The 27,991-nt window shown below is 44.5% G+C and overlaps 4 protein-coding genes across 5 annotated transcripts; 1 reads left to right on the top strand and 3 right to left on the bottom strand.

The window, feature by feature from the left end:
- Positions 1 to 75: 75 nt before the first annotated feature.
- LOC132263558 (kelch-like protein 5) lies at positions 76 to 3,038 on the bottom strand. Its single transcript, XM_059763369.1, has 6 exons — positions 2,925 to 3,038; positions 2,030 to 2,287; positions 1,383 to 1,965; positions 952 to 1,319; positions 340 to 886; positions 76 to 275 (listed from the first exon to the last, which is right to left on the bottom strand). Exons 2-6 carry the CDS (start codon positions 2,173 to 2,175, stop codon positions 129 to 131), a joined length of 1,791 nt encoding a protein of 596 aa, XP_059619352.1. The 5' UTR covers positions 2,176 to 2,287; positions 2,925 to 3,038; the 3' UTR covers positions 76 to 128.
- Positions 3,039 to 3,572: 534 nt separating this feature from the next.
- Positions 3,573 to 18,399, bottom strand: LOC132263557 (uncharacterized). 2 transcript variants are annotated; one of them, XM_059763367.1, is made up of 11 exons: positions 18,302 to 18,399; positions 17,064 to 17,243; positions 16,288 to 17,000; positions 15,312 to 16,225; positions 12,726 to 15,246; positions 9,077 to 12,668; positions 7,367 to 9,012; positions 6,802 to 7,307; positions 4,539 to 6,743; positions 3,782 to 4,481; positions 3,573 to 3,723 (listed from the first exon to the last, which is right to left on the bottom strand). In XM_059763367.1, exons 2-11 carry the CDS (start codon positions 17,152 to 17,154, stop codon positions 3,649 to 3,651), a joined length of 12,963 nt encoding a protein of 4,320 aa, XP_059619350.1. In that variant the 5' UTR covers positions 17,155 to 17,243; positions 18,302 to 18,399; the 3' UTR covers positions 3,573 to 3,648. The 2 variants fall into 2 exon arrangements, with proteins under 2 accessions (XP_059619350.1, XP_059619351.1); XM_059763368.1 differs by having other exon boundaries at positions 18,205 to 18,320.
- Positions 18,400 to 18,775: 376 nt separating this feature from the next.
- On the bottom strand, positions 18,776 to 23,148 carry LOC132263040 (galactosylgalactosylxylosylprotein 3-beta-glucuronosyltransferase S). The gene is made up of 4 exons (XM_059762599.1): positions 22,711 to 23,148; positions 20,978 to 21,244; positions 20,302 to 20,919; positions 18,776 to 20,232 (listed from the first exon to the last, which is right to left on the bottom strand). Exons 1-4 carry the CDS (start codon positions 22,835 to 22,837, stop codon positions 20,174 to 20,176), a joined length of 1,071 nt encoding a protein of 356 aa, XP_059618582.1. The 5' UTR covers positions 22,838 to 23,148; the 3' UTR covers positions 18,776 to 20,173.
- A 143-nt stretch (positions 23,149 to 23,291) lies between these two features.
- On the top strand, positions 23,292 to 27,546 carry LOC132263038 (ubiquitin carboxyl-terminal hydrolase 3-like). Its single transcript, XM_059762597.1, has 5 exons — positions 23,292 to 23,714; positions 25,121 to 26,280; positions 26,348 to 26,490; positions 26,565 to 26,711; positions 26,769 to 27,546. The coding sequence occupies exons 1-5, from the start codon at positions 23,600 to 23,602 to the stop codon at positions 26,923 to 26,925; spliced, it is 1,722 nt and encodes a 573-aa protein (XP_059618580.1). The 5' UTR covers positions 23,292 to 23,599; the 3' UTR covers positions 26,926 to 27,546.
- The last annotated feature ends 445 nt before the right edge of the window (positions 27,547 to 27,991 follow it).

Consider the following 27,991-nt stretch of genomic DNA (forward strand, 5'->3'; position numbering starts at 1 on the left):
CTACCGAATATTTAGGAAATTAGTGGAATGTTTAATGGATAACTAAGATTTGCATATGGCGCTAAATCACTTCGACTTCTCTTTATTTCTATTTATTATCATCTTCGGTATATACGCGGGAACATGTGTTAATTGAGCGCATCAGTGTTGGTGTCGTAAATAAGCGCTAACAATATATTTAAAGATCGACTGTTTAGGTCTTTTAATTCACCTGATAGATTCAAGAAACCAAATTCAGACGACGTATTGCTTTCCGGGTCGAATTGCACCACTTTCTGTAAGACAGAAAAAAGCAAATTATTAGAAGTTAAGTCACTTTTAAATTGCCATTCTAATTACCAGTGGAATGTTTGATGCCATTGGAGCCATTCGAGCACATAAAATTTTATCTTCCAAAAGAACAGTTCTCATCGGACCAGCGATATTCAGCGTCGCCACGATACTCCACACATTTGCTTTGGGATCGTATCTCTCCACGGATCTTAAATGGTTATAGAAGGTATAGGGATCGTAACACCCGCCGAAAGCGTAGATGTAGTCCCTAGTTGCTGTCACTCCCATAGAATGTCGCAGTTCCACCATGGGAGCCGAGTAGCTCCACTCCTTCCGGTACGGATTGTAACACTCAACAGAATTAAGGCATACACCATCACTGCGTCCGCCGATCACGAACAATCGTTCTTGGAACGCTACAGCTGCAGCATCGCTGCGACCAGTCTGCATCGGAGTTTCCATGTTCCAGATTCCGTTTCTCAGATCCAATCGCTCCACTGTGGTCTGGTTATCGGTACCACTGCCTTTGCCACCAAACACATAGAGAGATTGGAGAAATCCATCCAGAACTGCAGCACAGCATTGAGTGCGCTTCGAATTCATCGGTGAGAGGCTGGAAGAAAAGATAAATATTGGGATTAAAGCTATTCAATTAGCACTTTTTTCAGTAATATTCACCTTTGTATTGTCTTGGATTTGATATGAAAACTGTTCACTTCCTTTGAAAGTCCAGCAATGCCTCCAGCGTTTCCTCCAATGACAATTATATTGTTGTTCTCAAGAACTATGCCACAACCAATCCGATTAACCCTAATTTCCGTCTCAGGGATCCACTGCTTCGTTTCAGGACAATACGATTTGAGGTGATGACAATCCCTGCTAGAATTGTAGATCACAGCCATCAACTTTCCTTTTATTGATCGACGAATCTTTTGGTTAGACATCGGAGCACAGCGTTCCGGAATTAATTTCCACTCGACAGCTTTCCATGCCAAATCCTGGCAATTCGTGCTCTCGCACAACGGCTTCACCTCATCGACGAAAAGCTGGAAAAGAAAGAAAAGAGAGCATTATTGAAGAGTTGAGAAACAAGAGCTTAATCATCTAACCTTAGAACTAAGCCGATGAAGTTGGATGAGCGGCAAAAGATAGCGAATGTAATCCTTCCGTTTCTCGGAATCGTGCTGAAACCACACCAGCAACGCTCGGAAGACGTCTTCCTCACGTTGAGACGATGACACGTTGAGATCATCCTTGGCCAACAATTTGCCCAGTTGCTCGACAGAGAGCTGAAGGAACTCCCCGTTCTTGTACACTTGTAGAAAGTGCTGGCTTATGTACTTCCTTGCTGCTTTCTCGAGAGACTCACAACTGAGTTGATCGGCAAAGTCAGCCAGTCCCAGGCAATTCGAGGGATTGAGATGACGTTCCAGTAAAGCACAGCAAACTTTCACCACGCCGTCCAATTGAAGGTGATTTCCCGAGCTCATGAGCGTCTTCACGGATTCCACAGAACTTTCCTCGCTCAGCTCTATTTCTCCTGTGTAGCAGTACTTCACCAGACGCCGAAGATCGTCTCCCGAAATCCCGCTGAGAGTCACCTCTTGCTCCTGAGATTCCCGGAAGTTTCCCGCGAACATTGCTTCGAAGTAATCAGTAGCCGCTGACAGGACAACGCGATGAGCTGGGATTCTGTGAAATAGCGGCCAGGATATGATTCTTAAGAAGTCAAGACAGTGGAAAACCGCGAACTCACATCTGCTTATCTTCTCCAGCGATCAGCATCACGTCGCAAAGTGTCTTGTTCTCCTGAAATAACCACATTTTCTTACTCGAGCGAACAACATGATCTTGGGAAGATCCTTGATCATTTCTCTGGTCGTTCGAATTCGGACCTTCCATTCCGCAGCCATTCTTCTTCAAATTGGGTCTGTACAGGCACAATTGAGCTTCTAATCTCACAATTCCTTTCACGTTCTTTCTTCAGACACGCACAATGAATGCCGACAAAACCCTGAAACCTCAAGCGATCATAATAAATAAAGCTGAAGTCAGCAGCATTTGGGGGAATCCCCCCAGAATAAGGATTTAAACAGCGCCGCTCCGCAAACTGCCGCAATATCGCAGGACAAAAATACGCAGAGGAAATATGAAGGACACGAGAAGCTAACGAAATCCGTGAATAAAAGCCGAAAAGCAACAATTTTACACACCACTCAGTTTTCCTGCTTTTCATTTGCCTGTTCAACTGATCTGCAGCGCTGCATTTCGAATAAATTATTTAAATTCCGGGTGGGCGTTTTGGGCGTTTTTTATGCGTGTGGGCATTGTTGAAATGGCGGGAATTCGGGCATAACCACAAATGCGCTTCAACAAAACAATTATGTTTCGCGTTCTTGTGCTCCAAAGAACTTCTAAAATTCAGTGCAATGGAGTGTGTAATGTGCACTAACATCATACAACCAGCAATACGTCGTTCAAAAAGACTGCAGAATAAACCGGCTGACATTCCGCTCTGTTCTCATCACAGTTATCTCAAGGAGAAGTGCATCATTTGCTTCGAGGGGCTCTGGTCAAATCGAGGTCGAAAAACTAAGAATTTGCAAGTAATCTATCGATGCCGATATTGCAGAGTCACTACAAAGACTCACCGGAAGTGCCTTGAGAAGTTTGCATCGTGTGCCGGATGTGACTTGAAGTGCTTTTTCTGCTCTGAACCTGAATTCAGAGACTACGTTGAGTCCCAAGGAATTGATGTTCCGGAGAGTGGATTTGCTGTTCAGGATGATGTCTCGAAAGAAATCTGCAACTCTCCTGAATGCAGCCGAGAATACACACTGATCAGGAAATGTGATGCTTGTGGATGTTTTTCCCACGAAGAGTGCCTCTTCATTCTGGACAACAACTTCTACTGTGACGTCTGCATTTCCGTCTTTAAACCTCCGGAAGTGCGGGAATCTGACACTGTCAATGTTGCCAAAACCCAGACCAATACTGAAGATTCTGCAGGATCTGATCCGGTGCTGATTCCGACTGCTGAACACGTCCCAGACAAGGATTATGATATCCTTGGAACAATTGATTTGATGACGGATTCGGAAGACGACGACGTCGAGCATCTCTTCGATCTTATGGCGCGGCCGGCTGTAAAGAAACCCAGGAAGATGCCTTTGCCACTGCCACCGAAGACATGCAAAATTGATGCGGATCTTCACTACTCTACATATCACTCCGAAGACTTTGCTCACAAGTTTTTCTGAGAGCGAAAATAAATGGTAAGACGACTTGAATAGAATTAGTTCTTTTCCAACAATGATTGTTCTTATGCCTAAAGCACACCTTAAATTTATTTTCATTACAAAAGCCTATGAGTATTTAATTATTGTAGTCCTCATCATCGAAATTCCAATCAAGTTCTGGGCCGGATTGGAGAGACTCTTCACTGAAGCCCTGTAAAGAAAAGTGTGTTTTCAACTTGTGTTCACACACAATTCACTTCAGTACTCACATAATCCCAGCTGCCTGGATTTGGGTAGGAGCACGGGTAGCAGACGACGTAGGCAATCCCGGAATTGTGACCAGTGCACTCACAAGTCTGGCACTCTGGCGGTGCTGCTGTCTTGACCACTCTCTTCGCGAAGACCGTCGAGAACTTCTTCACTGGGTTCTTCTTCTCCGAATTTCCTGGTCGCAATTTCTTGGCTGAAAATACCGATCCTGAACTCTCGATGGCCAGTGGAGTGCACAATCCCAACGTGGCCTTTGGCAGACGCACTTGCTTCCTCAACTCAGTGTCGCCCTTCAACTCATGCAGATCCTTCTTAGTGTACGCAAAGTCCCTGTCCATGCCGAAGAACATCCTACCGGCTCTGCCCTTGTCGAAGAGAATCTCCTGATCCATGAGAATGTGAAGCTTTATGCCATTCTCCAGCAGCAATTGCAAGAGGGAAGAATAGTCAAATTTACTATCACTGGACTTGCACTCGGAGCAGGGCAAAAGGATGAACGTCTTAGACACTCCTGGCCTGAAGTTCAACTTCGCAGCCACACTGATAGCCTGGAAGATGTCACGATTTGTTCCATTCCCAGTTCTAATGTAATCGAAGAACTGGACAAGATTCTTGGCCTCGGTGAACACTTCGTTATTCACAACAACACTCCTTGGCTTGTCGAACGGACTCTCGCCTCCGAAGGCAATCACGGAATATCTGGAACACGAATTTCAAAATTAACATTCTTTCTGTTAAATGTGGCGATTTCTGTACCTATTCTCAGTGAATCCAGCATCAAGAAGTTCCTTCTCCAGAGCGCTGACCACAGATGAGAGACTCTTTACATTCAGAAGATTCTTGTTGCACTCCTTCGCTTCGACGATGAACACCACATCTGTCGTCTGAGTCACTTCCTCCTGGAAGCTGAGGAAGGTTCCCTCGGGAACGAAGGTGCCATTGTGCAGTTCACAGAAGACACATACGTCTGGCACGCGCAAGAGTGTCTTCTCCATATTGCAGGCCTCAATGTAGGCCAAAGCAGCTGTACAAGCTCCTCTCGGACTGGGATTTCTGTCCTCAATCACATTCTCGATGGAGTTCTCACTCAAATCGATGCACATCTCAAAGAACGGCGTGGTGTCGACCACTGAGAAGCAGGGTGAGAAGTAGGAAACCTTCGTGTTGAAGAACACGTCGCAGAGAGTTGTGTTGTGCTTCGAGAAGTCCTTGATCTTCTCATATTTTGGCGTCTGGTGGCACTGATTCAGAGCCCAACTCCTGATGAAGTTATCCTCAGATTTGGTGACGCTGTTCGCACTCGTGGTGAAGTCATCGGCCATTTCGTTGTTCATTGTGCCCAAAAGACCGGCAGTCTTGCCGAAATACCATCCACTGAGCTCCAGCGTGCAGATGTCGAACTGCAGATTGCAGACCAGATCGAAGCCCTTCTCTGACTGCACGTAAATCACATCGGAATCCCTGTAGATGACAGTGTCTCCAATCAATACTGGCAGTGAAGCCACATTGTTCCCAATTCGCACAGCCTGGCTAAGGATGTCCAAGGAAATGACTTCATTCTCTACTATCAGGGAAAGTTTCCTGGTTGATATCAAATCATCTGCATGCGTGATTATCGATGGCTCCATGACCAGCGTGAAATTGTAATCCAGCCAGTCTCTGGCCAGCAAATACGAACACTGATCCGGTTTCACGTCCTGCTCAATTAGGCCGTATTTCACATTCAGCTCCACAAATCTCCTGTCGAATGTCATGTAGTGGCGCGATCCGATGAGGAGGGATGAGGATTTGTACGGTGGGAACCAGATGTTGGGATCCAGTTGTCTCTTGATCTCATACAAAGCCATCCAGATGGAGAAATTGGTGCCCGTGAAGAAGTTCTGGGTGTCGTGAATCAACTTATACTCTGGAATCTCCTCAAACTTCGGTGTCTCATTGAAGGCATGCCAGGACATGGGAAGTTTCTGCTCCAGTTGAATCACTCCAGTGTCAGGATCGAAGACAAACTTGGTTTTCGCTTCGCGATATCTATCGTCCGCCTGAAGAGCCGTTTGTGCGAAACTCAAGACTTCCGTCTTCACGAGATACAGCAATTGTTGAAGACGTTTTTCCAATTCAAGCTCCTCAATTATCCACGTGATCTTCGATTGAACTTCACTGACGCGTTGCATGAAGAATTGCACCGTCTCCAGTTTCTTCAGTCCCTTGATCTCCTCCCACAATTCCAGATAAACCTCATGCAGTTCCTTCCCGAAGGGTACAAACTTGAAGTACTTGTCCTTAAGGAACTGCCACACAATCACTGAGTACTTCTTAATATTTGTTATGGCATCGTTCTGAACAAAGTCTTTGTACACTCTATCGAGATCCTGAGTGAAGTTGGAGACTTTGTTAAAGTAGGGCGATTCGGCGAACTCATTTGTCCTCTTGTAGAGGAAATCGAACACTTCCTTGCTCACATTCCACATCATCATCTCCACGTAGTGAGCGAATTTTATGATTGACGGCTCGATGTTCTGCAGAATCTTTTTCCAATACGACGCCAGCATGTCCGTTAGTTTCGTGTAGAGATTCTCAACGTACTTGATCAGCGAAAGATGAAGATCCTTTATGAACTTGTCATATTTCTCCACGGCTTTTCCCAGAATCGAAGAAATATGCTCCAGAGATTCTCCGTGGAGGATCTTTGAGATCATTTCCACGAGATTCTTGTAGGAAATCTTGATTGTGTCTTTGAGCCAAATGATAGATCTCCTCAGCGCTTGACCTGACTCGCCCATAACATGCCACAACTCCTGGAGAATCTTCGGCACAGATTCGATGTGATTCCTGATCGCAAGCTCATCTATAATAGTGAGGGTGAAATTCACCACAGATCTGACATAGAAGTCGTTTGCTTCGTACGAGGCATTAAGGAAATTGTGGAATTTTTCCAAATCATCCTCCAGGAATTTCAGTTCTCTGCAATAGAAGAACAGTATTATAGACCAAATCTTTAAGTATTCTCACTCTTTCTTACCCAACATCTTCCAGGAAGTCTTCAGTGTATTGTTTGGCATTGTACCAGACATCCTTGATGGTTTCGTTTGTCTCTGTGAAAATAGTTTTCACCCAGTAGTCAATATCATCAGCCATGGAATCGTAATAAGTTCCGGCGGTTTTCTTTACGAAATTCTTGAGGTCCGCCTTAATCTTTGGTCGCCAGATAATCTTGCTCGTGACCAAGCGGGAGTGATTCATCTTGATGTACGACGAAACATCCACAACACGAATATCCTCGTAATCTCTCAGGAAGTAGAATGAAGCACTTCTTGAATCGGGAATTGAGCCGTACATTTGAATATTCTGAGTGGCATCGGGCGTGAGATTTACAGACATCTTCACGAATTTGTCGTCAAAATTGACAATGAACTTCAGTTTCATGTCTGTCTCTGGAGTATCTTCGATGGTTCCATTGATAGTGTAGACGGGATAAAATCCATCAGCTTTAAGCCAAAATTTGTTGGACTTCAAAGGACTGGCTCTCTAAAGGAGTAAGAAGAGGACATTAATCATAGTCTAACAATAGTTTGAATATTACTCACGTGATATTTTATCTCCTTGTTCCTCACATCAGCCAATCCCATGAGAACTCCCTCGGCCAGTGGCAAGTAACTTCTCTTGTACCTTCCATTGTTGATCGTGTTGTAGAATCCAGGCTGAAGTCCTAGAGATCCTGCCACGTGAAGATCGAGTTCAGATATCTCATGCCATGAGTATATCAAGTAGGAGTAGTTTTTGTATCCCACAATATTTGTCCAATCCTTAATTTCGAAGCCCAATCGAAGTTCATGCTCGGGTTCATCGCAATAGTTGACTATCGCGTGAGTTTTCAGTAAATCACTCTCACTTCTGTACCACAATCCCTTGAGAGTGACATCCTCAGTGAAGGACGGATGACCAATTGAGAATTTGCAAGTCTGATTGTCCTTGTCAGATCCAGTTAAGGGATGATTTCTCCACTCAAGCCCAGCTTTCATGACTTTGGGGTCCTCATCATGCTGACTGTTCCACTTGAGCGACACGTCGGAATCGAAGGTATCGTCTGTGACTGCGTACCAACCAGAGGCTCCCATGTTCCTCTTAGGATAGGACACTTCAATGGAAAACACCTGAGATTCGTTGTCTGCTCTCGAGAGATTCTGCAGCTGCCAATCATAGGCAATCCACACGGATGGCGCCAGCTGAAGCTTCGACTTCTGCTTCGTCGTGCTGTCCTGATAATCGTACTCAGAAGTGAAAATCACTGTTCTGTTGGGATGAATTGCCAGAATCTTGTACTCCTGACCAGTTATCGTCGTTCTCACGTGCAATTCTCCAGTGATGTTGTAAATCTTACTGTTTCTCAGCTCGAAAAGCTCTGCGTGCTTCATATCGTAATCAGGATCGTCCGGACCAGCAGATTGCCTCATGTGAACATAGTGAATACCGACGGGTTTCAAGTTGTTTTCCAGAGCAATATTCACTGTTTCCTTCTCAAATCCTGCCCTGGATTCCGTCTTGCAATTGTACGTGCCATCGAGGACTTTTCTGTTGTTATATTCCACCACGGCGTTTCCTGTGGTCAACATGGGGCGCTCTTTGAGTCCGTACACGATGTTTGCGTAATGTCTCGACTCCACAGGGACTTCGAGTTTGATCGTGCCTTGGAAATCTCTGTTCAAATTGACAGATTTCAGTACACTCTTAGAGTCGTAGACTGCAAAATTCGTGGGCCAAGTGACTTTGATGAATCTATTGGATTCCCCGCCTTTTGTCATGAAGTCAAAGTCCCCACGAAGCCACGTGAGATTGAAGAAAGGTGTCGTGGAGTTGATCATTCCTTTTGTGTTGGATAAACTGGAGAACGACACATCGGCGTCTGCAATTTGTCTTGTTGAGGGAACGAATAGTTTTCCAGCCACTACGTGATAGATATCCTTGTAGTCGTAGCTGCCGCTGGCTTTCAGTGTATCCACAGCGTGAAGAGGTGTTGCCACTCTCACAGCAAATTCCTTTCTGATGCCCTTTCTCAGCATCTGCATGAATGCCTCAGCGCCATCCTCTCTGGCATTTGGTCCCCATTCCACACGCAAGAATCCCTGCAGATCCGAAACATTCCTGAACTGTCCACGAGATGCAAGGCGTCTGTTTGACTCAAAGGCTTCATATCGTGCCTCATAATTGATTTCCATATTCGGGTCCTTTGTGCCTGTGAGAAATAAGGATAAAATGAGAACCTAATTGAGAATCCCAGAATAGATAATGATACTCACCGACATTCCCTCGATATTTCCCAAAGAAGTGGTGAACATCTCCAACAGGTTTTGGGAGACGAATCGTTGCACTCATGCTGATGTCCTTCACAGAAGGAATTGCAAGACTCGTATTAGCTTCCAAACGCCACACATTATCCACATTTATACTTCCCCCCAGTTGAAGGCGATGCTGATTCCTATTGGGATTCACATATTTGAATTCAGTCAGGAGGAGTCTCTCATTCGCCTCTGATCTCTGAACTTTGTTCTCCAACAGAATCTGCATGTTTTCCATGAGAATCCATGACCATGAGACTTTGCTGTCACCCTTCACAGTGGGCAAATTGTATGATCCATAAATTTCTCCTGCATCACGAGAAACTTTCGCCCATGAATCCAATTTAATTTGCTCCAAACCAAGATGCGTCCAAGGTGAGTTCAATTCGAAATTTCCATTCAATTTGCCACTCCTCTCCGGCAATAGAGTGCAATTCATGTTTACTTTGCCTATTTCTGGCTCCGATGATGCCATTGTGAGAGCGTAGCGCCAATTGAATTTACTTAGATACGAAATTCCACCTCCGATTTGTAGGAATTTCTCTTCCTGTTCTATTTTTGCCTGGAATGTATGGCCATTTCCGCCCTTGACGTCATTAATTATGAAGATCATGGAGCAATTGGGCTCCCCTGTGATTGGTTGCAGCACAATATTCACAAGAACAGGAACATCGTCCTTGATGTGAAGGTTTCCAGAGACGTGATACAGAGCAGAAGTGCGATTCAGGTGACCGTGGATGATGTATTGCCCTTTCGTTGCTGTTGTCGAGAGGGTCCCGTGGAGGGAAACATTTCTGTAGTTCTCAAGAGGAGAGTTGATTTCTAGTTCGACATTTCGGTCTACTTGCTGAGCGCGTGTCTGGAAGACCATTATAGAACTGTCTTCGGTCTGATAACCCACCCTGAAAACGGCCAGGGGATGAGGTCTTCTGGTGATTAGGATGGTTCCATCGATCATCTTCACTTGCAAATAAGTTGTGCGGATTTTCCCTTTGGCGCTGACATAGTGCAAGTCGTCCTTTCTCCAAGACGTCCAGATGTGAAGATGGTTCTGCGTCCCATTGTCTTTCGTGTCGAAGCCGAAGTCGAAGGTGTTGTCCGTGGTGGTGGAGTCTCGCTTGAAGAACACCTTGTACATGTAATTGGGCACAAGAGGCGCCTCCAGACTCATGCCAAGCGATCCATCCATGTACGTTTCATCGAGATCGAGATTGCCAAAAACTGAGAGCTTAGTCGTGTTGGTATTCCCTGAAAGATCGACCTTGTAGTTGTTTTCTTCCACCTCAAGAAGACCGTCAATGCAGAGGAACGGCATAAGCTCAAGTGGTGTCTTGAACTTGAGCTGAACATCATGCACGAGCAATTCATGAGCATCAACACGCTTTGAATAGTTCATTTCTAGTCCACTCTCAACCCATGACAATCTATTGAGGTAATTTAAGTCCACGCCAAAGAGATAATTCATATTGCGACCTCTCAAGTCGACTTTCATATGATAATTGGACTTGATCTCCTTCACAGTCGGGAAGGGTGTCACGATCTTCAGCGTGTTCCTGTGCGTCATGAAGTCGGGGAAGTAGAATTTGTCCCGGATCTCAATGATTCCCTGCGGAAGAATGAGTGTTCCGAAGCTGTAATATGTATCATCGACTTCTTCCACGTCTAGATTGCCTTTAAGTGTCGGCCAAATTATGGTATCAAGTTCAAGGTAAGCAATGAAATTCAGATATTCATCCTCATCATCATAATCTTCACTATCTTCATCATTTTCCTCCTCTTCCGCATTGTCAGTCGCATCTTCCTCCCCTGAGAAAAGATCATTGATCACGTTGTGAATATTTTTGAGATGAAGCTGCCTGATTAGAGTTGGTTTGGGCTTCGACACAAGTTTATATCCCACTTTGTATTGTGCAAATTTGAATGAGCATTCTGTATCCAATTCTGAATCTGTCTTTAAAAGGCGCACGACAAGTCCATTTTCTTCGAAGTTCTCCAAAGGCGTGTAAACATTGTAGGAGTATTCAAAGTTGGTGAATTCCACAAATCTCCAAACACCAACAAAGCCCAGAACCACCTTGTTCCATCCTCCACGGAAGTCCACCTTGTCATTCTGCATCAGTGCAATGAGGATCACCTTCTCGAAGGCCTCCAGCGGTGTGGCCAAGTGGAATTTGATGTCAAAATTGGTGAAGGAGTTGACGAGGAAGAGCAACTCGACACCCAATGAATCCTTAGGAGCTCTCACTTCGGCCACGATGTGTCTGCTTCGTTCATTGATGCCAAATCTTCCCACAATGTTCCTGAATCTCTCAATTGGAGTCGTGATATTCACCACCAACATGTTATCTGTGATCTTCTTAATGTGTCCCTCAACCGCCAGAGTGAATTTCTTCTCCTCCAGATCCAGATCTGCTGCTCCCTTGAGTTGGCGCTTGTCATTCAGAGAGAATTTCGTCACAAGAGCGCCTGATGTGTAATTCTCAAAAGGACTCCTGAAAGCCACTGATCCAGAGACATTCTGGTACTCAGAATTCACGTCGAATTGCCAGGCGGATTTGATGGAGTAAGTCTGTGATCTCTCACTGTGTGCTGTGTGCTTCACGGTGGCATCCGTGTCGACTTTCTTATCATCGTGGCGGTGCTTGAAGTGAATGCTAAATGTGGGCATAATTGCAATTGAACTGTTAAGTGCTGTGCGGAATTCACACCCGAACACTGGATCCTTAATCTCGTAATCTCCCATAAATTCAGCTCCCAAGTAGTTTTCGCCCCAAACGACACTCCCATTGAGCAGCAAAAGGTTGTTATTGTAGTGAAGGCCAGTGTTGATCGAGTTCTGCTTCCATCCGTCGAAGGGAGTGTTGATGATAATGGTGGTCCAGATATCCTTAACCGGACCAGGTAAATTCCCACTTTCGTACTTCAACTCGATGGCCTCAAAAGAACTCCAGCCAAGTCTTGCATTCGCTTTTGTGATAGCATCTTCGGACTTGTAATCAAAAGTACCACTAAAAGTCCTCTCGGGATAGGCAATAATAAATCTTCCATCGTAAACCTTCAGTTCGGGCGTGTTGAATTCACCAAAAATAGCCAGTTTCTGTGTTGGATCGCGATTGGCATCCCATTTCACCTCGACTCCTGCCTCTTTCTTCAGCTCATTGGATAAACATCGCAAGATCACGTGAATATCGCGGTATTTGTCCAGATGAATCTCTACAACGAGTTGTTTGGGCTGCTGGGAAGTCATATTGGCGGACATCCAGTACAGTTTGTCCTTCCACTTCACCTCCATGTTCGTGTAGGTTTCGAAAGGTGATATTTCAGAATACTTCAAACTCAGTCCATACGGATAACCACCGTAATCCACTTGGCAATCCACAATCACCTCGTATTCATCTCTGGAATATCTGGCGTCGACTAGAGTGTCTTGGAAGGAAGGACTTTGGATGCTTAGCTTGATGTGATGGAACGTTTTGATGGCCGAACTGCGATCTTCGTACTTGCCAAGGGCGGTCATTGAGTGACCAGAGAACCATGTTCCTTTGAAGTCAATCTAAAAAAAGATAACACATTACAATATTGTAACAAATATTGGAAATCACACACTCACGTTGTAATCCTTTCTGGCCTTCTCGTAGAGCTTCAGATTGACTGTGCAAGAATCGAATGTTGGCACTGTTAGATTGAGAGCTGCATCCACGGCGAATAGTTGTCTTCGTGGGAAGAGAAGTGAGAGAACTCCAGTGATTTCCTTCTGAGGCGCATATCTAGCCAACACGAGAATGTTGTGCTCAGAGCCATTCTTTGCCTTCTCCTCGTACTTGATCATGAACTTGAGGTCAGTCTTTGAGATTGGACGAGTGAGTTCAATTGAAGCTGTCGTTCTGCCGTTTTCCATGTGATGGAATCTCGCAAAAATCACTCTGACGCCCAAATTGTAATCAGGATTCACCAGATCCTTGGCATTGTTGAAATTCAATCGCCACTCGGCGTGTCCCATCGCAGAGACATACTTCATGTTGCTGGCAAAATTGTACTTCTCATAGGCTGTTGTCTGTAATTTTGCCGATCCTTGATAGTCCGTTCTGGCCTTTTGACTCCTGTTCGCAATGTCACCCTGAAATTCCACTCTTTCCATCTTTTGGTCCAAGAAACGATATTCCATGGCTAATTTTGTGGACAGAGAAGCCTCAGTTTCTATAATATATCCTGATAGCTTAGCCTGAAGTCGTTTGGTTTCGAAGACGAGATTCACATCCCATTGGGAAACATCCTTTTTATTTGTCAGTTTCACCACTCCTCCAAGTCCTGCTATTTTGTCGTTGTTCACTGTGAGGAAGAATGTCGGATAGTACATGAAACCGTTTTTGATTTCCGTTCTGTTCAATCCCATTTCCATTGATAATGTCTTTTGACCATTGATGTCCAGGTAAACCTCAAGATTCTTCTCATTCTCTGTGTTCTTGTACGTGCCGACGGCCGCATAAGATGTTGCGGCATTTATAAAAGACATCCTCAGAGTATTTTCCACATCACTTGTCGTCATATTTGCACTAAATATTCGCGGAACTGCTGATCCTGGAGTCTCAAATACAAAAGACCCCACAGATCCGTTCTCATTCGAAGACCAGCGATACTCGAAGAGGAAGATCTTGGCTGTCGGATCGGCCTTGTCCACGTGAATGTCTATCTTGATGGGGCCGGTGAAGAAGAAGTTGGGCAGTCCGGTGGAGTTGCTTGTGTCTGGCAAACTGTATTCTGTGCACAGCTTCAATCCAATGGCTCTGTCGAGCACTGGCCAGGTGCACGTCTGGTTCGTGTAGCGCTTCTCAATTCCCCTCTGTGGCAAAACCTGATCATGCTTGATGACCAGAAGCTCTGAACGAGCGCTGAAGATGTCACTGCGATTCTGAGGAATGCTCAATTGAAGGGAAATCAGTTTAGTTCCTCTCACTTTCAGTGTGGCTTCAACGGATGAACTCGAGTAGAGATTGCTCTTGACCTTAATTCCGGTGCTTCCGTAGAAGAGATCAGCTTGCATAGATGTGATAATGTCCACTGACACACTGGGTTTCACGCGCCCCTCAATATTGAAGTGCTTCGTCTTGACGAAATCCGCTCCTCGGAGCAATCCTGACATCCTCATGTCGATCGAAGAGGCTCCTTGTGCCACGAGTGAGAGAGGAACTCCCGAACTCATGGGAATTTCGTAGGAAACATCCAGGAAAATACCCGACTTCGTGTAAGTGATTTCTCGGCCGGAGAGTATATCAGTGATGTACTTCATGGGATGCAATTTTGCTGCAGCATTGGCCACTTCGCCAAATCCTTCGATTGTGTGGTATTTGAGATCATTGCCAAACACTTTAAGTCCAAAAGATGCCTTTGGCTCGTTGAATTTGTACTTCAATTTGTAATCCAAATTACTCACTGACGTCTCCAACTCATCCTTTGGATTCACATCTCGTTTATTTCTAAAATCTTCATCCTCATCGGAATCATCTTCACCTCCTTCTGAGTCCCGTTTCACTTTCATATTGAGCCTCTCGAAGTTCACATCATCTTCTTCCGAACTGATTGAAGAGTCTTTCCAGTAGTTTCCGAGGAAGGAGAATTTCTCCCTGAATTTCTCTGTATTCAGCGGTCCTTTTGGTCCGAAAATCGACTCAAAATAGTGCTCAAATCCTTCCGTTCTCGCTGAAATCTCCAGCAAATTTACGCTCTCACCGAAGAGATCGGTGGTGAAGTTGAGTGATAACGTCCGAGGTAGATAAGAATCCGTTCCAAAGATCAAGTTGCTATCAACATTCGCTCCCAGATTGTACTCGTTGAAGAAAACACTGTGCTCGAAATTCCTTGAGAACTTCCTGATGTCCAGCTTGTATTTTGTGCCCAAGTCGCCATCTACAATGAGACCTTGAGCCTCCACACGAACTGGAGACGAGGATTTGGCGAGATTCGTGAGATGAGACCAAACAAATGATCCCACCTGATTAACTTCCTCGCGCACAAGGACGTCTCTGATGAATTCAATTGACTGGTAATCCGGACACTTCATCGCCTGCAAATACGCCGCTATTCTCACTTCAGAGTGTTCAGAGAAGTTTCCATAGGTGTCCAAGAAGTAATCTCTGAAATATTGCAGATGATTGATTGGAGAAACTAGAGATAATGTATGAGATATTCTAATACTCACTTGCTCTTATCGCAATCAAGTCGCCTGAAGACGTAAATCCCTTGCAGGCGAACGTCCACTGGCACTGTGTGATCTTCAATCAATTCCTCCAGCACTTCCTCAAAGTGCTCACTGACCACACCGATGTTCCCCAGTCCTTTGAGCGCCACCAGCAAGTCTTCCTTCGATTTCCGCGTGTGCACCGCCTGATTCATGCCACTCATCACCTCGTGCTCCAAGTAATCCAAGATCTTCCGTACATTCTCGCTCGCATCGCACTCAGCATTGTACTTGCAGAAGCTGTGAACCACAGCTGTGGCGGCCAATATGTAGCTGGGATTCCTCACGCTCTTTCCGTGCTCAATCAGAGTTAACATGGCGCCGACAACATCCTCGTCCGGATGGGAAATGTATGCAATTGAGGATATCCAATCCTGCGCCACTTGAGTGTCTATTGCATTCCTCACAATTTGATCTCGCATCAGAAGCACGGCGGCTGTGCTGCCGATGAAGGGCAGACTGTCGAGCACGTGATTCTTCCCATTGTTGCAGATACTTTCTGCGCGTGCCAGCAACTGCTGCAGAGCATTGTAGGTGAGGAGGCGAGCATTGGAGAGGAATTTCATGAGAACATCGGGGAAGTCGCGTTGAATGTCCGGGAAACCGAGTTTGCACATTTGCTTCAAGTATTCTCGCGATGCTTTTATCTCACCATGAGTGGGCTTGGCTGAAGGCACGTGGTCAAAGAGCAAGGTTGATCGGCGGTTGATGGGCTCGAAATCCTCGTCTAGAGCGTAATCTATGACTATTTCGTCACTCAGCTTCAATTCTAGTGTAGATTCAGTCACAGCTCCTGACTGGTTGTTGGAGAAAGGCACCAATTGATGCCTCTCGTAGCATTTCACACTCTTGTATATCGAGTGATCAACAGATAGCTGGAAAAAAAACGTGGAAATCAGTCTTCATCGGGAGGCGAAGAAGTGCAGGAATAACTTACATTGCAGTAGCTTTCTGTCTGAAGAATTGGCCAGGCTGAATAATCCCTGCGAGATTCATAAGATGTGGTTTGCAGGAATGAGTGAGTTTTGTAGCGATTTCTGCAGGATTCCGTGTTTTTGGTTTTCTGGATAATGAGACTGGTGTTTTCTGATCCCTCGAGAACGTACTTCACTTCGCATTTTCCCGAGACGTCCGTCTCGAGTGTGTGATGATCGATATCGAAGCGAGACATCGTGTTCTGAAGAGCTGACAAAATTCCCCTCTTGAGATTCAGCACCCAAATGGGTTCATTTTCGTGAGGGCAGAGTTCGCCAATGAGGCCATCCTGGAAGGAGAATCTCAGCTCATTCTTGCTGACTTCCTCGCCAAATTCGTAGCTTCGTGGATGCAGCTCAATCTCCTCTGGCTCTTCGTAATCCTCCTCTTCAGTCTCCTCGGATTCCTTACTCTTGACCTCAGCGGATGGCTGAGGCAGTCGATCCCGCATTTCGAGAGACAGAACTCTCAGCAGTCCTTCGCACTTTTTGGGAAACGCCACCTCAACTCCACCAATTATGTGGACATCAGAAGTGTTTTCGCCGCTGCCGACGAATTGCGTCTTCACGTGCAGCGAGTAGTCATAGCGGTAGATCGTGTTGGGCTCGTAGATGAACTTCCAGTTGGTATCATCGCACTCTGGCCGTCCGCAAATGGCTGGATCCTTGAGCGGATCTTCAAGGAAGGAAAACACTCGCTTACCACTAAATAGATTGAGAAATACTGATAGCAACTCACTGCGTCTCCCGCCCGCCACATATCCGGATAGAGTCAGCAGAAGCAGACAGTTAATCACTGTTCTGCCCAATGAATTGATCACTCGCGGCATCTTTCTCACTTTTTTTTTCTTATCACCGCGAACTCTCGATCATTGTCCACCGCGCACTGCAGTCACTTCAGTCTGTCTTTCGGCACTGCCTGCAAAGGAAAGTGTGAGGATTATCGCGAAATTTTCCATGTCGCTTCACAACTGATCTGCCCAAAGTCCCCACTGACACTGATTGTAAATACACAACCGGCGGACTCGATTGAAACTGTCGCGCTCTTTTATTCATTCACGAGGGGAGAGACTTTTTATTGAGGAGACACAACTCAAGAGCACTCATGCTAATACATTGGGAACTACACCATTCACACATGGGCTGGCAAGTGATAAGAGCGAAGCGCACGTTTCTACGTTCATTCACAGACAGCAATGCACATAATCCACTATTGGCATTTAATTCCATATCAGGCGGCCTCCAAATGGGCTTATCACGTAGTGCAATACACTCTTCACAAGTCGCGAGACGCAGAGGCGTGTCAAGTTACAAATAATAATAATAATAGGCAGATAAGAAGGTCACTTGATAATGGTAATCTTCATTCTGCCATGTCACAGGAATGCGATTAATATATTTACAGAAATGCCTGTGACGACAATCAATTCTGTGGACTCTCCTCACTTATGATAAGGAGTCTCTCATATTTTCCACTCTCAATTTTGATTTAATAGTTGTAGATAAGCATCGCGGATTAAGCCGAAGTCACACGAGTCAAATATGCAAATGTAAGTTAAGACGAAAATGTATCTCTACACTTGTTTTGCCGAAAAAAAGTAGATAAACAGATTAAATATTTAATCATGAGCAGTAAATAATATACATAATGATCAATTTTACAAAATTCCTTAAGTAATTTCATAGTGACTCGAGCAAGATCACCCTGTAAATATTTGACTTCTGACCCATTACATGGCAGAAATTGGAAAAGCCTTATCAAAATCGCCTTTTTGTGGGAGAAATTTGATCACTGGTATGATTATGCATTCTTAGACACCAAATGATTACATAATCCCGAGCAATTTCAATCAATTTCTGCACTATTTAAAAAACTTCACCTATAAATCACACATTTTATCTCAATTCAGTGAAAGAAACACTTTCAATTCTCACTGCAATACACTTTTCTATTGATTTTCCCCACAATTCCACTACCTTTCCGGGTATTTTTGGCACTTCCTGCTACTTAACTTGGAAAATGTGAATATTTTCCAAGAATTGAACTGCTAAATCCAGAAGATGAACACGAACTGAAGGCACTTTCGAGAGATTTCTCTGTAAAATCCCCGATAATTCGGCGTTATCAGGGATTTCGGGGTTAAAGATCATCTGCTTGTGGTGACCGAGTTCCAGCGATACATAAATACAATTCCTGCTATCGACCCGAGCTGCCTAGCCGAAGATGAATCACAAACTTTGGTGTTGTGCATGCTTTCTCACAGTCGCACTATTCTATCGCCGAGTTATCACTTGAGACTCTTGAACTGTCTGCCATGCACTTGATGTCTCTTCACGATGTTTTCAATTCTCCGGTCGCATTATCAGAATTTCATTGAAATGATTGACATAAACCTTAAGAAGGGGAAAAGAAGGGGTTGTTCAACATTGAAAGAAAACTCTTGTGAAAGTTCTTGTAAAGCACTGGTTTTTAATAATCAATTTGCAATTCTTCATCGCTTACAATTCATGTCAATTTCTCTACAAAAGGGACTGAATCCATTTCAAGCCATCATCATTAAAAGATTCCCCGTGTGTTCAGTATCATTGAGAACTATTGTGATCTACATTTTATGAAAAGCGTATAAGTATGACTCGCTAACAGCATGTTTTTGCAATTAATCCTTATAATTATTAGGAAGACTATTTCGTTATATTTGCTCTTTATTATGTGAAGGTGCTCAAGAATCTTTTTCGACTACCAAATCATTTAATTTCAATATATTTTTTTCAAGATATGTTTGTTGAATGTAATCAATACAATTGAACAAATTATCTAAACGTTCTTTAAACCCAAACTTTCCGAAAGCAATAAATTAATAAATTATTTATTAAATTTCCCACGCAAAAATAATCACATAATTTTAGCCTGTAAAGTGAACTTTCTTTGTGAAATCAATAGCCATAAAAACACCTAATTTATTTCATCTTGTCGAAGCACTACATAATTACACTTTCTGCCAAGATCTATCAAATCTCCTTTTTTAACATAATATCACAGTGATTTTACTCTTATTTCTTCAATATTTTGTGTATCCTGTTAATTGTATTTAGCTACTAAAACCCTTCATTTCTCATGTTTCATAAAAAAGAGTGGTGAAAAATGGCTCAATTGAATATTTTTCAAAGTTTTCACTACACAACCATTTCTATCGTTTCATCTACATAATATTAAGTTTCCTTTTTCTCTACTTCAGCAAACAAAATCCACTCAAATTTATATTTACACTGGCAAATATCAAGGTTTTCGAGAAAATCCGACGATTTTATCGGCCCAATTACGTTTGTGTTGAATTCAAAGCTATTTCATTTTATCTTTAAAATCGTATTTGCAATTCTCAAATACGTACGTACAAGTAAATTGGAATTGATGCATTGCTGATAAAGGGAGTAAAATGTCTTCAGAAAAACTAAACCCGTTCATTTGTCTTCCAAAGCATTGAATCATAAAGCCACTATTCATGATTCCTACTTAATGACTTACTGTGCTGTCTGTGGACTTAGCATTTTACTTAAAAATTATCTGATAAGTACTAAATTGTGATCCTAATCTACAATTAGTGATGTTCAAGTCTTTGATTTTTTTTTTGAAGTTAACGCATCTTGGATCTCTTCGGCATTCATTCCGCTTTGAGTTTTTTATTTTTGGTAAACACTTTCCGCAATTTCATTTGATTTAAACAAACAAAATTATGGTACACGAGGCAACAAGAATTACTATTTCCTGCCTTGTGAATCTCGCACAGATATTACTCAGTATTCTCGCGAGTATTTATAGAACAATTAACCGATGCTCCATGGGTTTATCTCTCAAAATAGCGTCGTAACAGACTTCATTTTGCCATTCTTGATGATTTCAGCCTTCACTCCTATGGATAATAATATCGCACATGAGTGGTTTATTGCTAAACAAAAAAATAAACAGAATATTAACTCACCAGATGATGGACTAGTATGGCTGATCCCCATGGCGTCCAGGTGTTTTAGGAGCAATCCGAGGCTCGTTTTATCCGACTCCAGGATGTGATCTTCGATCTTGATGACTGGCGCCTTGACTTTTGTCGTCTGCGTGTGCCACACGAAGATCTCTGTGCAATTGTTCGCCTTTGGCTCAATGTGTTCCATCTTCAGTTTGATACTCTTCAAGAATTCGTCCTCCTCGTAGCCCGCTTTGTAGGGCATTGTTGCGTTGGGATGTTGCGCCAGATATTCCAGATTCACGGCAAATCCCGCCATGTCCACGGGCCACTCCCTCTTCGCCGGCCAGGAATCGAAGAAGCCCACCACGCGCCCGTTCTTCACCACCGGCGAACTCACCGCGTACTTCCCAATCAAACCCACGGGAAACATCGAGACGCGCTTCGTGAAGCGAATTTCAGAGAAGAGTCGCAGACTGAAGGTGTTATCATCGTCGCCAAAGTACAGAACGCCAGAACGGATGTTGTTGCTGCGAATCCATGCGAGCGCCGCTCGCCGATTTGCCACACCTCGTGGAATTGTGCTCTTGCTGCGATAGATGTCCGGCATGGGACTGGCGATGTGAGTGTAGGGAATCCCTGTGAAATACGTTGGTAATTGTCCTTGCGGGGGAGAAATGTGACAGAAGACACTCACCAAAGTCGTTGAGGATGAAATCTAGGTAGCTATTGCAGGCATCAACGTCATCCGCCACGATCCAGTGCAAGTTGGGAATGTGCATCAGGGTCTGACCCAACCTGATAAGTTCTGCAATCTGCTCGCGTCGCGGATAAGTCGGTGTCACGAAGTATATGGTGGGCCATGTGGCGATACTCTCGCTGAACTTGCGGTTGTCCTGAAGATTCACATTGCAAATAAACACGCTTTCGCTGTCCGAGACCGTCGTCTCGTACACCTTCACACCTAAATGGCAAAAAAAAAATGCTGCATCAATTTTTCTTTCACTTTTGCAATAAGTCTTGAGTGGCAATTAATTATATTGATGTCATAGGGACGAAGAAAAAGAATGAGGCCATGTGAAAAATCAATAGAAACTAGGTGTGAATATTACAACTCACTCCTACTTAATTGCTTTCTTTTGTGGGGGGGGGGGGGAGAAAAAATCGTCTGCACTTTTCGAGCCATTTCCTACCATTTTTCATTGCATGTTTTAATGAAAGGGAAAGGTGTTTCCCAAAGCAGCGTAAAAACGCCTTCCAAGTGACTTTGTGCCCTTCTGCTGTTGCCTCTCAGATTACGTGCAATTAATTGCACATTGATCAATCAACAAACTTCCATAAGCCTGACATAATAACTCCGATCTCTTGGCACTGTGACTGGCTGGCAACCTATACTCAATACTTAAACAATCTTCGAGCAAATTGAAGAACGGAAATCGTGTCGGCGGCCAGCATTAGTGGACTTTTTTTTCTCCCTCCTCTAAAATTGACTAATGAATTATTGATGAATTGTGTGATTTCCCTCTCAATGACATACTTTCACTGGTTATGCAAACACAAGAAAATTACTATCTGCCTTATACCATTGGGTCAATCGATTTTTCCATCTCACGAATTCGCCAAAAATAAAATAGGGATTTTGATAACTCAGCGTCAATATTTAAACATGACGACAAACATGCGGGGCAGGAACACCGCGTCATTAATCATCACAATTCTCCCTCTAAGTGGCGCCTAGAGGAATCTAATGACTGTCCTTTGCCAGAATCATTAGCTGAGTCAATATTTGGGTGTGATTCTCGTTAGGATAATTCTATCTTCTGCAAAATCAAAACGAGAATTCACGACTTCAGACAGACTGTCCAGACAGACGGCCAAAGAACGCATATCAATATCAGGCGAAATCATAAAGAAAAGTTTACATGAATTGACTCTATTATTGCTTGTTCTCTGGGTCAAATATTTGAGAGCGTTTTTTCTTCCCAGAACACTCTGTTTATTTTCTTGTTATCCTATATTTGTTTTATTCAGTGTACAAATTCAGCTGTGACTCCACTGAATGGTAGGAATAAATTGACTCAATTAATCCAGCGAAAATTGGTCAGTTTTCTTCACACAATCATTGACCTCTTTGACATCAATCTATACCCAAGCAAATTGACTTTTAATTCTATCAATAGTCGGGCTAGTCCATTATATAGCCATCCACGAATTCCACCCAGAGCCCCGCATTAATTTGATAATGAACTTGTGCTGAGATAAGGCTCGTCGCATTTATTATTCAACACCAGCGCTAATGAGTAGCCTTTTCTGTACGCACAGCAACCACGAGGCACTGATTAAACACCGAACCTTCTCCTGACCCGCGATTGTGCGACACGAAGTTGTCGTGCCTGGAATATGTGATGAATTCACAGCTGAATGAATTACCTGCCGACGATGTCCAGAGAATGTAGAGGAAGAGGAGGAAGAGCAGCCCACAGACGCCCAGTGTGTTCCGGCAGTGGAAGATCTGGCCATTTCCGCTCTTCCAGCGCGAGCAGGCGTCGAATCTCATGGTTTCTGGCACAGCTGACACTCACGGGAGACACTAAACATCACAGGAGAGACCACACGGTTGCCCAGGAGATCTCCTTGGAGCCACTATTTCGGTGAGTTTTCGCAAAATATCACCATTGGCCGACTTCTCATCCTCCGCAAGTGAGTGATTCACCGCGAACTTCTAGGGGTTCCCCAGAGAATTCTAGCACTGGCCGCGAGACCGAGAGTCAGAACACCTATTTACACACTCAATGCTATTTCTGTCCATTATTTTCACCTACAAAATTATAAAATATCGCCACGAGATTATGCAAGCCACTTGCATTCTCTTCGCTGCCTTCCTATCAACTACCCGAAAACGCACACACGCAAAACGTGCTCGCGAGTCACACTTCGCCGTGACTCGCCGCCACTTGTCGGGCGCGTGGCGAAAAAGTGACACGCGCGATGCTGTGAGACTGTCAGAAAGCTGTGAGTTCTTCACGAAAAATCCTCGAAAGTGAATCCCCAGAAGAAACAGAGTGGCGAGAAAGTAGAGAAAGAGCCCCACGTTCGAGCCCAAGCGAGACAGATTGTCCCAGAGGATTGCGAGGCGTCAGTCAGGCTATACAGAGTTCGCAGGAGTGCATCGAGTGTGTGTGATTTGGCGTGAAAACGAGTGCGCCCCTCGCAGCCCCCTCACCTCGTGAAAAATCACAAACCAAAAGTGATTTGTCCGTGTGCGCCGTGACGTGAATTGCCCCAGCTGAAGTGTGTTGTAAAGTGCGTTGTGTGTACAATGGAATGCCCTCATCTCAATGAAGAGTTCGTGAAGATAAATCGGGACTTTGTGAGGAAACAGAAAATCGAAATATCAGCAGCCACTTCATCGTCCAAGACATGGCGATGTTTAGGTAAAAGAAAAAAAAGCGAAGAGAAGAGAGAGAATACACAAGAAAAGATGCCCCGTCCAGAGTCTAACGCCTCTCCTCTTCCGCCACCCCTCGCGAGGCATGAAATCATTGTTTCCCATCTGAGCTGCTGGTCGCTCACCTGAGACCCAGCGGCCCCACAATCCCGCGGGGCGCACAGAGTTTCGCCTTGTCTGGGATCGGGGCCCCTCCGGGAAGGGTTTTTTCCACTCTCCCATGCAATTAATCGCCGTGCAAGAGCCTTCTGCGACGATTCTCCGCTCTCTGTCGCACTCCCTCATATTCCCGTCTCTCATCTTCTGGGTGAAAAGTCCGCGCGTTGATTGTATATTGAAAATCAATACATCTGTGGTTGGGCCACGTTCCTCCTCAACCATTTTCTGGCCACCATGCAATTGTCTCTCTGCCATGATTAATTCCACGTAGTCTGCCATTTCACCCTCGATTGCTGAATTCTCTCGGCCACCAGCTGCTGTCCCTCGGTAAGCCGTGCACCCTCCACCCTCCACGCCATCCCCAGCGCTGCCCAGGCACTGGCCAAGTCCCTGGCGAGGCCGTGCCCTCGGCCCGCTGGAGATTCCTCGGAAATTCGCAGGAAAGTGCGGTAAGAAATGCGCGATGCCATTGCTTGTCAATTCGCCTGACGTCGTCCATTTCTTCTTTGTTCTCTCAAACACCATCGCATTCGCCATGGCTTTTCGAAAATCCCCTCTCCAGTGTGTGGCCATTTAAAGTGCGTGTGTACATTGATCGCATGGAAGAGCCTCCACACGGGCTGGCTCGAGCCAATGCCACCCAGTCAGTTGTGCATCCACATGATTGTCCAGGAAAGTGCTGGATGCCACCGTCCGCCGCGGCTCTGCATCATCCGCCGCGAAGTGCTCCTGAGAGACTGATAGAAGCTCGCAGTTGCCGTGCTCGTCGGAGTGGCGTTTTTGCCTTGCGACTCTGCCGTCCGAGAGGGGGGGAATTGTTGTTTGTGCGACGACGCAGGAGAGTGAAAAAGATGAACGATCCAAGCGTATGTCACACTCTCTCTCACTCTCCTCATTTCATTCAACACTCTCGCGCGCACGTCAGGAGAAAAACTCGCTCATTCTGTGTACCTTGCCCTTGCGGAGCACCTCGTCGAAGTGAGACGCAGTCCAGGCCCCAGAGCCGAACTCCCAATGCAACTGCGCTCCCCAGGCGAATCTTTCTTCTAGGCGAATGCATAAAATCAATTAGACGAGGATGCTGACATGTGACCTCGTTGTCGCAGAGAGCCCGCAGAACGCCATTCCTCGTGCCCGTCCAATGCCTTTGCTCTCAAATTTAAGAGCCACGCTAAGAGATGCTGGGGAAGCCTTATAATTTTCTCTTCTTCTTCTTCTTCCTCTCTTCACCAGAATGTGCATCCATGAAGGAGAACTGGATGTGTCTCAACTGTGGCACTGTTCTCTGTGGTCGTTACGAGAATTGTCACGCCCTGAAGCATTCATCATCGCGGAATGATCATAAGATCTGCATGAGTACGATGAACTTCTCCGTCTTTTGCTACAAATGTGACGACTTCATTGTGAACGACACTAAAGAGCGGCGCCTGGATGAGCTGCGTCAGGAGTTGAGCAGCAAGGATGACGATTCGGCATCCGAGACATCCACCAGCACTTCTTCGTCATCATCGACGTCCAGCACGTCGTCCAGCATTGACGATGCGGCGTCCGGTGGGAAGTACCAGCAAGAGCTCACGGGCACGTCGTCATCGAGTGATTCTGGGTGGGAAGAGATGCCACTGGGCAGAAAGCTGCGCCCACGGAAGCGAACCATCTCCAGTGATAGTAGTGAAAATGCTAAACGAAAATCCCTCCGAAAGGTGGTGGGGTTGCGCAATTTGGGCAACACCTGCTTCATGAATTCCGTACTCCAGTCACTGAGCAACATTCACGAGTTCAGTTGCTACTTCTCCGCCCTGCCCGCAATTGAGACGGCCAAGCAGAAGCGCTTCTACCATTCCCGCAGTCTCAAGGAGAACGTCGACGATGCCAATGTGGTGGAGGAGCTCCGGAAGGTGCTCCTCAATCTCAGCCAGGGTGGCGACGGGTCGAAGGCCATCTCGCCCGAGTGTCTTTTCCTCGTGATATGGAAGGTCGTGCCGCAGTTCCGCGGTCATCGCCAGCATGATGCCCACGAATTCCTTCGGTACATGCTCGATCGGCTGCACACGGAACTCCAGCAGATCACTCTGCCCGATTCCGGTGGCGGCGGCGGCGGCGGCGGCGGTGTGGCCATAACTGGGAAGACGGCGACTGTCGTGAAGTGTCACACCATCACGACAACAGACAGCAGCACGACGGGCAGCTTCAAGGGTCGCAGCTCTATTGTGACGAGTGTATTTGGTGGCACGCTTCAGAGTGAAGTGCGCTGCCTGATTTGTGGCATGGAGAGCAAGAAACACGATCCATTTCTCGATCTCTCACTAGACATTCCAGAGAAGTTCTACAAGGAGTGCGACGAGGACAATCAACCGGCGTGCAACATTTCAGACTGCTTGTCAAGTTTCACTGAAGTAAGTTTTCCCGCGTGCCAGAGACAAAAAAGGCACTGTTAACACTCTTTTCCAACCACTTGTGCAGATCGAAGAGCTTGCTGAGACAGAATTGTACTACTGTAGTTCGTGTAAATGTAAGCAGAAATCAACGAAGCGGTTTTGGATCCGTCGGCTTCCCAATGTTCTGTGTCTCCACATCAAGAGATTTCGATGGAGCAACTTCTTTAGGTGACTTTCTTTTATAAACTGGTCACTTTTTTCACAATTTCTAACCAAATGTGTTTTCCTCGTTATTCTTACAGAACAAAAATTGACTTGAAAATTACATTTCCCATCAATTCTCTGGACATGTCACAATTCGTTCTCAACAACGGTCCAGAAACGAGACGTTCAAACTCCTCCAACAATGTTTACGATCTCGCAGCCGTTATTGTACATCATGGGAATGGGTAATCGTTTGTCTTCTTTGTTGAGCTTTTTCGCGTTGCTAACATTTCGCCTTACAGATCAAGCTGCGGCCACTATACCTCATTTGCTATCAACAATGGCACTTGGTTGCATTTTAACGACCACACAGTGAAAGAAGTGCCGCCGTCCGCTGTTGCTGACTGCAAACCCTACATTCTTTTCTATATTAGAAGAGATCCGAGCAAGAATTCGTGAGATTAGATTTAAGACTGATTTCATTCAAACATGGAGTTTTTTCACTCTGTTTCTTCTTCTTTTATTATTTATATGGAATTCCGATTTGAATTGCCTCTGTTTTTTCCTCCCCCCTTGACTTTCTTCTTCAGCCCAAGAAATGCCCATTTATCGAAGTTCCATGGGAAATCCTGTATATCTTACATTTTGCTCTTCTTTGAATGTAAGTTTTCTTTCTTGTGTGTCTCATGTAATATGTTTAATTTCTTGTACTTTGACAGAGAGAAGAAAAAAAAAGTACGATTGCATTGAAGAGGAAAAGAACAAGAGTAACCGATTATTTACGTATATAATTAATAATTTAAGGAGAAATGATTTACAAGTAAACTGTTGAGGAAGTAAAAGAAAGAAGAAAAAAAAACTTGTAGAAATACAGAAGAAGAGAGATATGTATGAAATCCCAAAACCTTTTAGGCTTGTCGAGAAATGAAGTATGGTGTTTATTTTCTGTGAAAAGGTCAGAAAACGATGAATTTATGTTTAAAAGTTTATGGTATAAAAGCTGATGAGAAATCAATATTCAATACAAAATATCTCTAAACTATTATTGCAAAAGAGCAAAAGTAAAAAAAAAAAATGAAATTAAGAGAAGAAAGAAAGCTCATCCTTTTTCCTCGAGAATGAAAGTTCTTTCCACAGCTCCATTATAGGCTTCTTAGTGGGAAAAAAATATAATAAAAAAATGCAAAAATATGTTTAACCAAAATCTCAGAAAAAAAGGCAAAAAACTATGAGATTGTATACGGGCTTAAATCGGATTCTTGTGAAATTTACAAACAAATGTTAAACCAGCCAAAAAATTCATCAAATATAATAGTGAATTGAGATGAAAATTTCACAAATTATACCCTAAAATCTAATGCAGAATAATTGGATAAACAAAATACCCATTCATTTTCTTCTCCATAGCTGAAATTTTCCGTGAGGAAACTGCTAATTATATGTACATACAGAATACATTAATCTTGTAGTTTATATAAAGAACAAAAAAAAATATTTAAATGCAGAACAAAACATTAAAGAAAAA

The sequence above is a fragment of the Phlebotomus argentipes genome, unplaced genomic scaffold (assembly GCF_947086385.1).
Source record: "Phlebotomus argentipes unplaced genomic scaffold, Phlebotomus argentipes genome assembly contig_15, whole genome shotgun sequence".
Lineage (NCBI taxonomy): Eukaryota > Metazoa > Arthropoda > Insecta > Diptera > Psychodidae > Phlebotomus > Phlebotomus argentipes.

What these genes read in the sequence shown, in the direction of transcription:
- LOC132263558 (XM_059763369.1), bottom strand. Translation starts at nt 2,175, where the DNA reads ATGGAAGGTCCGAATTCGAACGACCAGAGAAATGATCAAGGATCTTCC. An exon ending in AAATCCAAGACAATACAAAG is followed by an intron (nt 887 to 951) that starts GTGAATATTACT and finishes CTTTTCTTCCAG; the next exon opens with CCTCTCACCGATGAATTCGA. An exon ending in TGGCATCAAACATTCCACTG is followed by an intron (nt 276 to 339) that starts GTAATTAGAATG and finishes TCTGTCTTACAG; the next exon opens with AAAGTGGTGCAATTCGACCC.
- LOC132263040 (XM_059762599.1), bottom strand. Translation starts at nt 22,837, where the DNA reads ATGAGATTCGACGCCTGCTCGCGCTGGAAGAGCGGAAATGGCCAGATC. An exon ending in TTTCATCCTCAACGACTTTG is followed by an intron (nt 20,920 to 20,977) that starts GTGAGTGTCTTC and finishes CGTATTTCACAG; the next exon opens with GGATTCCCTACACTCACATC. An exon ending in CCATACTAGTCCATCATCTG is followed by an intron (nt 20,233 to 20,301) that starts GTGAGTTAATAT and finishes TATTATCCATAG; the next exon opens with GAGTGAAGGCTGAAATCATC.
- LOC132263557 (XM_059763367.1), bottom strand. Translation starts at nt 17,154, where the DNA reads ATGCCGCGAGTGATCAATTCATTGGGCAGAACAGTGATTAACTGTCTG. An exon ending in GAAATATCGAGGGAATGTCG is followed by an intron (nt 9,013 to 9,076) that starts GTGAGTATCATT and finishes TATTTCTCACAG; the next exon opens with GCACAAAGGACCCGAATATG. An exon ending in GACTTCCTGGAAGATGTTGG is followed by an intron (nt 6,744 to 6,801) that starts GTAAGAAAGAGT and finishes CTTCTATTGCAG; the next exon opens with AGAACTGAAATTCCTGGAGG.
- LOC132263038 (XM_059762597.1), top strand. Translation starts at nt 23,600, where the DNA reads ATGGAATGCCCTCATCTCAATGAAGAGTTCGTGAAGATAAATCGGGAC. An exon ending in CAAGACATGGCGATGTTTAG is followed by an intron (nt 23,715 to 25,120) that starts GTAAAAGAAAAA and finishes TCTCTTCACCAG; the next exon opens with AATGTGCATCCATGAAGGAG. An exon ending in ATTGTACATCATGGGAATGG is followed by an intron (nt 26,712 to 26,768) that starts GTAATCGTTTGT and finishes TTCGCCTTACAG; the next exon opens with ATCAAGCTGCGGCCACTATA.